This window comes from Brassica napus, chromosome A4 (genome assembly GCF_020379485.1).
Source record: "Brassica napus cultivar Da-Ae chromosome A4, Da-Ae, whole genome shotgun sequence".
Classification (NCBI taxonomy): domain Eukaryota; kingdom Viridiplantae; phylum Streptophyta; class Magnoliopsida; order Brassicales; family Brassicaceae; genus Brassica; species Brassica napus.
In genome coordinates, this window is record NC_063437.1 from 21,671,020 (window position 1) to 21,681,147 (window position 10,128).

A 10,128-nucleotide genomic window follows, 5' to 3' on the forward strand; every position below is an offset into this window, starting at 1 on the left:
TTGCATGAATAACTCGATTAAGAAAAACTAATAGATAAATTGACTAGTATAGGTTTCTCATAAACATATGAAAGTGGAATATGTGTTTTCTCAAATAAGAAACTATCTATCTTTTCTTCCACTTACTTTTAAACTATTTTTTATTTTAATTGTGAGATATTATAGAAGATTTGTGGTTCAATAGAGTGATAATCTCTGATTCTTTTGTTCGTAAATTTGCTGTCATTGCACATCGTTAGTTCTGATATTCATAGGGTTTGTGGCTGGGGTTAGTGCATGCCTGAAAAGAAAATCTTCCATACGGATTACGGACATAAACCATATGCATTTTAAGCCATGAATCGATTAATCCGGTGCAGACATGCTCACATTCTTATATGCACTGGACAACAACGGTTACTCGGATAAAAAAATGTGACAAAATCAAAACGATATCAATTAATTAAATCTTTAATCATAACATATGTCCTCACTTCATAGAAACATTTAATATGTTTATCAAAACCAGTGGCATTCCTTGTAACGCTAAGACACTTCTTATTCACACAAGCACCTGTTAGGATCCAAACATCTAAAGTATTATGAATGTTACCAACACTATATAATACAAATGATCATGAGGTTATTATACTCATTCTCCAATCAGTTTTATACTGCAAGTCCATTATTCTTTCTTTCACTTGCGCGAGTTCCGACAAAGAGGGCATGAACCATGAATCTTGAGCCACACATCAATACATTCCACGTGGAAGCAATGGTCACACTCCGGCATGAACCGTATGGTTTCTTTGCTCGCATATTCCGATAAACAAATCGGACATATAATACCATTAGTTCCTGGAAGCCTTCTACTTTGTCCCAACTCAACTTTCTTGTACGTTTCTATTGTAGACTGGTCAAGACCCCTCACCGCCGCCATAACCTCTCTTGGTTGCTGCCGTACCGTTGCTGCTGCTGCAATAGCCGAATGTCCTCGTCTTGGGGAATTGTAGACGCGGATAGCAATACAAGTTCCAAAGAGGGTGACTGCTCCGATTATGGAGAAACTTATAATTACGGCTAGCACTCCACTACTCAAGTGACCTGCCAAATAATGTTCTACGAGTCATTTTAAGACAGTTAATATAAAGTGGTTGATTAGGGTTTCCGTTTAAGTTTTTTTTTTGGGGAATAAGAGGTACAGTTTTAGATTGAAACTGAATTTAATATGAGTATGTATATATATTTTTTCATCTGATATCCATGTCGATTCATTTTTGATCATGAGAATATCAGTATAAACTGTAAACATATAAATTAAACATCTTTAAAAACAAATTCCACTGCCAGTGTCAATAAGGTTTTGGTCGGAATACGACATTTGACTTTAGCGTGTTGAATGATAAAATGAGAACACTTCCGTAGTTGAGGTGAAATCTTGGATTGAATAATATAATGTATATATGTTTAAAGACAATTAAATAATGATTAGCCAATTCCTAATTGTCAATTTTTAAGTGCTACTATGATATTCCTCTACTTTCTTAATATGTAATGTATTACTTGAAATTAAAGCCTATCTAGACCTAAAGATGTACATGGCGTTAAACCTTTCACCAAAACAGGTAGCATCTTCTACATACATTCCATTTATAGAGTTCCCTTGGTTCACAAGTAAAAGAGAAAAACAAGGGAAACAATTGAGTTTACCGGGTTCTTTAGAACCAAAGCATTTGACTTCGAGGGATGACTTTTTCTTGAACCCACATCTCAAGTATTCCATTTCACAACTTCTACAATTTGGTGAGAGCCATTCAAGCATGAGGCTTTCATTGCCGACGTAACTCAAGAATTCTATTTCTCCAAACGGTGAAGGGACATGTAATCTCTTCACGATCTGACAAGAAGGAAACATAATCTCTACAAAAGCATAATTAGTCGTGACATAGAAGGATGAGGTAGAATTGTTTAAGCAAGGAATGGACCGATATGAAAAGGGCAAGACGACATCATTAGGACAAGAAAAGAACGTGTAGAAGATACTGAAGCGACTAGAGAAAGGAGATCCTGACATGTTGAACGTTAAAAGCCGTTTAGCCAAACATTTTTCGGGGTCACTGATATAAATTTGTTGCTTGTAATAGTCGATATTACGGACAAGAAATGTTCCAGACATTGGAAGTTCTAGGACGGTCTTATTGAGATCGGTGCAGTGGAGATTGAATCCTGCATGGTCACATAAAGGGAAACGGATGGGGGCTTCTAAGGGTCCACATCTATGTGGTATATAAAAAGAAGATGAACATTTTTTAGGGTTTGAGGCGTGTCGGAGAGGGAAGAGGAAGATAAGGAAGAAACCTAAAGGGAATATGTGTTTTGAGGATATCATAATGTTGTTCGCGCGGTACCAAGGGAGAAGTGATTACTAGTTTATATTAAAGCACAAATGTATTAACGAGTTTAACCAGTCTCATTAGTTACGTAATAAGAGGAAAGTCAGAAAAATCTTTGTTTTTAGAAGAAAAGTCAAAGGAAGCATATATGTTCTTTCAAGAGTTCTATTGATTAAAACAAAGGAGTTATATGATTATCGGTGATTTTGGGGGGTATTTTTCCAAATTGTTAAATAGAATGAATTTGTTAAATAAAAAATAACAAAATCAGTTGATTGGATCAAATCTATTAATGTCATCTCTTGTAATTTTTTTCTTTGCATTGGTAAATATATTTATTCTTTGTAGTACATTTTTCTTTCACCATTGTTATTTACATTACATAAACAAGCCTTAACTGAAATGCATGGAGATAAAGTACAGTGTTGAAAGTCTCACAAACATAATAGCTAGCAATTATATCCATTACAACCTTTAAAAAAAAAACTATAATACTCCATCAGTTCAACTTCAATCTTGTATCCTTGTACAAGATATAAAAAGGTTTTTGTTCAATTTTCAGACAGCTTCACGCACTTGAGAAGGCGAATTCCGACAAAGAGGACACGAACCATGAAGCTTAAGCCACGCATCTATACATTCAATGTGGAAGCAATGTTCACATTCCGGTATGCACCGCACGGTCTCTTTGCTCGCATACTCAGATAAACAAATGGGACACACAATATCATTAACTCCAGGTAATCTTCTACTCTCTCCTAGCTCCACTTTCTTGTAAGATTCTATTGTAGACTCGTCAAGACCCGCCCTGACTATAACTTCGTTTGGTTGAGCTGCAGCGATAGCCACGTTCCGTCGTCTCCGGGAAGTGAATCTATCGGAGGTGCAAACTCCGATAGCGATACAAGTAGCAAAGATTATGATCGGTCCGAAAATGGCCAGGCTTATAATTTTAAGCACTTGTACTCCCGTGTTGTTATGCCCTGCCAAATCACGTTTTCAAAAGGTCAATAATCAACCAAACTTAGCTATCTCCGTATTATTTCGTATATATAATAATATTTTGTAAACGGACTACGACATTATAACGTGTGATGTAACAAGACTGGATGTGATCTTTTGAAAAAATGTAAATTAATCAATAGTCAATGGCTCGAAAATGTCAAATGTAATGCTTACTCTATAATATTTTTGTTTAATGAGTGGATAATTATTTGGAAAACCTAAGAAAAAAACATCAATGATAATTTGGATTTGAAGTCTTCCACAAACACAACTTATTCATAATTTGTTACAATTAATGGTGTTATAAGAAGAGTAGTTCGTACCGGATTTTTCAAAAGGGAAGCATTTGACTTGAAGAGAAGCATTGCTTATGAATCCACATCTCAAATGATTTCTCTCACAGTTGCTACAACTTGGAGAATCCCATTTTAGCCAAAGATCTTGATTGTTGACATTAGTTGAGAATCTTGATTTCTCAGTAACAACCGGTCGAGAAACTGGAACATCTAATGTCTTGACAATCTGACAAGAAGGCAGCATAGATTTGGCGATATCTAAACTAGTTGTAGCCAAGAAGGAGCTCGTGGAATTGCCTAGACATGGGATGGAGTCAAACCCAGACGACTTAACAACCTCATTAGGACAGGTCAAGAACGTGTATTTGGCAAGGTAAAGAGCAGAGAAAGGAGAACCCGAAACGTCAAAGGTCAGAAGCTTTCTTGCCAAGCAAGCCTCAGGGTCATAGAGACGAATATGCTGGCTTCTATAGTCGATCTCTCGGACAAGAAATGTTCCGGACTTGGGAAGGTTGAGAGCTGTTTTTTGACTATTGGTGCAGTGGAGATCGAACCCTGGGTGGCCACAGAAGTCAGGCTGGTTCGGCTCTAGCCAGAAAGGAAAGCGGGCATGGACATCTTGAAGACCACATGAGGAAGAAGAACAATCTTTTGGGTGAGAAGCACGTAAGAGAGGAAAGATGAGGAAGAGGACAAAGAAGAGCTGGTTTGAGAAAGTCATAATGTGGTTTTGGTATCAAGGTAGGGACATAGAGACTTGTTATTACAACTTAACATCAATAGTCAGAGAGATCTATCATTCTAAGATAAATTTAAATATTGTCTTGGTTCGACTAAAGAATATTATAGTCGTAGGATCTAAAAAAAGGATCGTAGTTGTATTCTCTTCCGATGATGCTCACTAAAAAACAAATGTTGGAAAATTGAATGGAGACATGTTTAGGAAAGACTAAAAACCCTGTAAATATTCAAATGAGAACCTTGATTAACGCTATACAATATAAAACGTTAATAACTACAGAGACCATACAAACATCAAGGGGGTGTAGCTCATATGGTAGAGCGCTCGCTTCGCATGCGAGAGGCACGGGGTTCGATTCCCCGCACCTCCATTTTCGTTTTTTAACACGAGCCGAGGTATGGGACCAATCCTCACTAAAACTCTTCCATTGCATAACCAAGTGACAAGGTTATTGTAACTTCGGTTAATCCAAATCCTGAATTTTTATTTTCATGAATAGCAATAAAACGATGCTCTGTGGACTAAAGAAGAAACTCTGTGAACTAATACTCTTAAATGCGAATTGATGCCACCTTTGTGCTTTCTGATTATCTCGTCAACTTGCGTTTCTAATGACCGTATAATCACATATACATGCATTGTTCTCTAACTGAAGCTGTTCAAAAAAAAAAAATAACTAAAAGAAGAAATCTACTGTAATACTGAAATTGTCATTGCCACGAAGTATGTCACAGAGAAATTAACAACACAACTTTGCACATGTCCAAAGGATGACAGAAATTTAAAAAAAGGAGTTGATAAACAAAAGCCAACAGGTATTATTATTATATAGAGTTTATGTACCGTAGTTCCAAGTTAAGAGTAACGATTCATACAAGGAACCAATTCTAGTGTTCCTGAGAGCGAACCACTTCGTCAAGATGGTAATCCATCACATCAGACAATGCTTCGAGGAATGCAGCCTCGCTCGTCCCGGGAAGCACAGCTTCTTGAGCTTCCTCTACCATCTCCTCCACTAGAGATTTCTTGCTCAGAGTCTCTCTGCACATCATGTTCCCAATCTCAAACGCTGTCAATCCTCTCTCTGCTCCTTTCTTCAGAAGCATCGTTGAGATTCTGAGTGTTCTAGCAGTTTTCGACGGCATTTTCCATCCATGGAACTTCAGGAGGTTGATATCTTCCTCGGCGTCTAGTGATCTTATGTAGTCTAGTGTCTCCCGAGAGTATGGTTTCCTGGCTTGTGACCAGTACAGCCACTCGAACGTGCAATCCTCAAACTGTTGCACAAACAAAAATCCGTTTCAGACAATAAGATAAACAAAACAAAAACAATATAAGAAGAGAGCATAGAGCTTACGCTTTCAGGCAAGCAGTAACCATGATCAATGGGAACCAGAACAATCTTCCCTTCCTTGTCCTTGCTCATCAAAATGTTACCACCATGTCTATCAGCGTTAGCCAGTCTAATATCCAGCACAGAGATCTTGTGAACTTCCTCCACAGGAAACGAAGCTGGACCCATATCTTCACAACTTCCATCATTCTCAGTAAACATCTGAAGCGACCCAATCTTGGTCTTAACTCCTTTGGGATGGTTAAAGCCAGGATGCAAACATTCAACCATAGTCGTGGGAGGCACACCAGCAAAACCTCTCTCTTCACCACTTTTGGGATGATCCAACAAGTAAGCAGCAACTTCCCTAAACGCACCTTCTCCAACCTTTGTTCCTTTCTTCAAACCTTCTCCGTTTGGCGAAAGCGGTAACCCGTGCGGATTGTTTTCAGCTGTCGGCTCCTCATCTATAGGCTTAAACACACCAACATACTTGTTCCCAGACGAACCCTGCATGAAGTAAGCTCCTCCTGTTCCCTCTCTTGACCTCACAGGAGGATTCCCACTTCTCAACCCATCAGAAGCAGAGCTAACCATATCTTTAACCACTAGAGATAACTTCGCTTTAGGATTAACAACCAGAGGCTCCAAAGAAAACTCCTTCCTCTGCGGCACAACACTCGTTTGTGTAGGAGCAACGATAGACAACTCAAAGCTCTTATCCACAGGCTTAGCACGAACCTTAGCAGATCTCCTCAAAACCAAATGCAAAACAGAGTCCCCATTCCGACAAATATCATCAATAACACTCTGGTCCTCAAGCCTCTCCCCTTCGTAGAGTATCTCAGAATCAACAAAGTCTCCACCTTTCCGCTTCGAAACCTGCTTCTTCACATACCCAATGTTCCTCCCTCTCTCTACATGAAACCTACAGTGCTTCCCGCACGCGGTCTTCACATCGAGCACCTGGAGATCAGAGACCTTAACAACCAAATGAAGCACGTTCCCTTCGGTGACACCGTACTCACGCATGTTGGAGCCGCTCCTCGCGAGCTCCCTCCCTCCAAACACAAGCTTCTGGTTCCTCACAACAAACCCACGATAGGACTGGATCCGAAGCTTGACGGATTCGATCGAATCGGACTCGAGGACTCGCATGGGGATCACGGATCCAGGGAGGGTAAGGTAGACCAAGATGGTCTCTTCGGGAAGCGAATCGGCGCGAGCGAGAGGCATTAGAAGAGGAGGCTCGTTACGAACCGGGCTTAGAGTCACACCAGCTGATGACATCTTTCGAGAAACCTAACCAACTTTTCAAACGGCAAAAAAAGAAATATACACAGCGAAACCGCGAGAAAATCCCTAAATTCCCAAATCGATCATCTTCCGTAAACCCTAGAAATTCAAATTCCCAAATGTAGGAGCGAAACGACGGCGTATCGTTGTTACAAGAGAGCGGATTCTTACCAGAAGGAAAGAACCAAAGAGGGGAAGGGGGCAGGGGGTGAGGATTTAAGGAGGATCTAATTATAGATTAGAGGTTGGATCAATGGCGTACAAAGCGTTCGCAGCTCGAGAAAACAGGAAGGAGACTTTAGGAAAGAGATGAGAGAGGTTTCTCGGAAAGGGTAAGAGAAGAGAATGACACGTGTCGGTGTTTGATTTGTTTGGGTGACGCGTTTAAGGAGAGTTTGGTTCTTTTTTTTGTCAAAGGTGACGACTGTCCACGTTAATACACCGTATTAGGATAATGATTGGTATAAAGCTTAGTTGTTCCGGTTTTGGGAGGGTTTTATATGGAAAAATTAATTCAGTGAACGTATTGATTAGTGGAAATGTTATTCGTATGGGTCGTAAGGATTAGATTTGGGCCTTTTATTAATATATGGGTTTAAGGATTCTTCCATCTTTTAGTTTCTATCTGTTATGCCACACTTGGGCATTGTCGAAATTACTAAGAGAAGAGCTGGGAAAACTCCTCTTTATTACATTCAAGACTTAACAAAGAGTCGTAATATGCCCCTGAGGAACATACTCCTGACTCAGACTTCACCACACACTTAGAATTCAACTTAACTATGGGCTTTTCAGAACTACTAGAAGCCCAAATTAGGAATGGCATGATGTAATAGTAACAAACAGAACAAATGAAATGGTGGGGGGGGGGGATCATGCAACCAATTTTTTGACAGAAAAAACAGATCATGGATGAGACAAGTTTAGATTGTTAGAGAGAGTGACTGAGATATTGTTTTGTTAACGAGTTAGATATGTAATACACACAAATCATCTCCACTGACCACTACATACTATGGTAGTACATACTAAAGAATTATGAAATAGCAAGAATCTTGGACAAACCAATGCCATTATAATGTACATAGACAAAACATAAGATATATTACCACTCACATACAATTCAAAGATGGAAAAAGTCGAAATATATTTCATACTGTATTGATTTTATCAAGTACAAAAATTATTCCCAAATGTGCGAGTTAATGACTTGACACATGTATGCATAATAATGTTAGCAAATATAATGAAATCTGGATTCCTTTAGATCTAAGAAAGAGAACAAAAAAAAAGATTTATCTATGGTCTAATTGAACCTCTACACTGAACATGAGAAGAAGCTTTCACTTGAAGGTGAAAGCTACAAATCACCAGAAACCTGTGAACTATGAGATGGTACTAATGGCTGCTGCGGGTAAGCAGCTGCTGCTATAAGCTTCTCTCTCGTCAACGGATCCGACCCGTTACTAGACTTTATCACAAAAGTGTGATACACTGTCTCTTCAGCAGATGAGAGCTTAGACTCCATTACACTAACCTCTGAGTTCCTCATTGCTTGTACAATTCTCGAAACTGGATGTGTCTCCAACGGTGAGATCACTCTCACAACAACCTCTTCCTCCACAGCTTGAATCTCAACTTCTGTACTCTCTCTTCTCACTCCTTCAGCTTCAATGATCTTCACTCTCTCTTGAAGCTCTTTAATGTAAGAGATGGCGTCTTCCAGAAGAGAAGCTTTGTCCATCTTAGAGATGTTCGGAACAACAGCTCGCAACGCGTAGAATCTCTGGTTCAGCTTCTCCCGTCTCTGCCTCTCAGCTTCCACGTGGTTCAACGGCTCTTCTCTCCCGTTCGCAGGCTTCCTCCCTCGCTTTTTCGGTCTCTTCTCCTCCACAACACAACCTCCTCCTCCTCCTCCTACTGCTAATAAGCTCACTGGTCTATTCTCATTACAAGAATCTGACTTCCTCAACTGATTATTCGTAGATGATCCAACCACATTCAGTTCCTGTCCGAACAGCTTGTGAACTACCAAAGGCGACTCAGCTCTCCTCGTGAACAAACCCTGAACAGACTTAACCAACTCTAAATTCTCAGGCAAAGACCAAACGGAACCAAGCTCAACAACGCCAACTTCAGTATTCACCATAACAACCGTCCTAATACCAGCAGACCTCGCCATAAAAGACCTGAAACAATAATCATCACCCGAGTCAACCCACCACACGTGTCTCCCCGAAGCAAAGCACCTCCCAGGCCCACCTTCACCGTGATTAAAGAAGAAATACATCGAAGCCAAGAAGAAAGTCTCTGTAGCCGTAACTCTCTCCAAGCTCAAAGCGTAATTGTCTTCGTCGGATTCGCCAAACACTCTCTGAAGCTTCTGCAAAACTCTCTTCCTCATCTCTTCTTCCTCTAGGGTGCTGCTGGGGCAGTTACAAACGCTGGATTCCTCTTCCTTAGGCTCGCGGCAGCACCCGTCTCCCCAGCCTAGGACTCGGTGTCCGGATCTAGACACGGTCTGCTGCCATAAGATGGCGTAGTTCCAGCTGAAATTCTCAGAGTTTGGCCACTCTACTAAACTAGAAAGCTTCTTGTTGAGGCTATCGTCGGTTTCCATTAATAGAAAGAGATTCTGATTCGAAGATGAGATTGTTTTGAGAAAATCAGAAGCTGAGTTTCCTAAAATGGCATTAGCCATGGATGTCTCTTCTTCATCCCATCCTAAATCATTCATCTTATCTCACGATTACGCTACCAAATCCTAAAAAGACAAACCTTTCTTCTACAGAACTCAATGATTGTCTCAGTGATGCTTGGAACCATGTAAGAACGAGAGCTTTGACGAGAGGAAGTGGTGAAAGTTTCGATTTTTAAAGCAGAAATGGAGAATTGAAACCAGAAAAGGTATGAAAAGAAACAAAGAGGTTTTGAAGAAGATATAGTTTTGAGTTTGAGAGGAGAGGAGTGTGGGGTAAAGTTCGTATGAATGCTCTTTTTTTTTAAAACCGAACCATGGTTACTTACTTATGCATGTACTAGAGTTTGCTTATGAAACCGTGGTTGAGTTTACTCCAAGGTTTA

The 10,128-nt window shown here is 39.9% G+C and overlaps 5 protein-coding genes and 1 non-coding gene across 6 annotated transcripts; 1 reads left to right on the forward strand and 5 right to left on the reverse strand.

The window, feature by feature from the left end:
- Window positions 1-413: 413 nt before the first annotated feature.
- LOC106345696 (putative RING-H2 finger protein ATL21B) lies at window positions 414-2,411 on the reverse strand. The gene has a single exon (XM_048778833.1). The coding sequence runs from the start codon at window positions 2,366-2,368 to the stop codon at window positions 1,556-1,558; it is 813 nt and encodes a 270-aa protein (XP_048634790.1). The 5' UTR covers window positions 2,369-2,411; the 3' UTR covers window positions 414-1,555.
- LOC125575521 (putative RING-H2 finger protein ATL21B) lies at window positions 677-1,360 on the reverse strand. The gene is made up of 2 exons (XM_048778248.1): window positions 1,315-1,360; window positions 677-1,083 (listed from the first exon to the last, which is right to left on the reverse strand). Exons 1-2 carry the CDS (start codon window positions 1,358-1,360, stop codon window positions 677-679), a joined length of 453 nt encoding a protein of 150 aa, XP_048634205.1.
- A 379-nt stretch (window positions 2,412-2,790) lies between the features above and the next one.
- On the reverse strand, window positions 2,791-4,972 carry LOC125608392 (putative RING-H2 finger protein ATL21A). Its single transcript, XM_048778832.1, has 2 exons — window positions 3,701-4,972; window positions 2,791-3,355 (listed from the first exon to the last, which is right to left on the reverse strand). The coding sequence occupies exons 1-2, from the start codon at window positions 4,392-4,394 to the stop codon at window positions 2,931-2,933; spliced, it is 1,119 nt and encodes a 372-aa protein (XP_048634789.1). The 5' UTR covers window positions 4,395-4,972; the 3' UTR covers window positions 2,791-2,930.
- Window positions 4,713-4,785, forward strand: TRNAA-CGC. Its single transcript has one exon. It is a non-coding gene; the product is annotated as a tRNA-Ala (tRNA).
- A 134-nt stretch (window positions 4,973-5,106) lies between the features above and the next one.
- LOC106453226 (phosphatidylinositol 4-kinase gamma 4-like) lies at window positions 5,107-7,400 on the reverse strand. The gene is made up of 2 exons (XM_013895486.3): window positions 5,773-7,400; window positions 5,107-5,692 (listed from the first exon to the last, which is right to left on the reverse strand). The coding sequence occupies exons 1-2, from the start codon at window positions 7,036-7,038 to the stop codon at window positions 5,303-5,305; spliced, it is 1,656 nt and encodes a 551-aa protein (XP_013750940.2). The 5' UTR covers window positions 7,039-7,400; the 3' UTR covers window positions 5,107-5,302.
- Window positions 7,401-8,172: 772 nt separating this feature from the next.
- LOC106453228 (transcription factor ABA-INDUCIBLE bHLH-TYPE) lies at window positions 8,173-10,037 on the reverse strand. The gene has a single exon (XM_013895487.3). It carries the CDS (start codon window positions 9,779-9,781, stop codon window positions 8,405-8,407), a length of 1,377 nt encoding a protein of 458 aa, XP_013750941.1. The 5' UTR covers window positions 9,782-10,037; the 3' UTR covers window positions 8,173-8,404.
- Window positions 10,038-10,128: the final 91 nt, after the last annotated feature.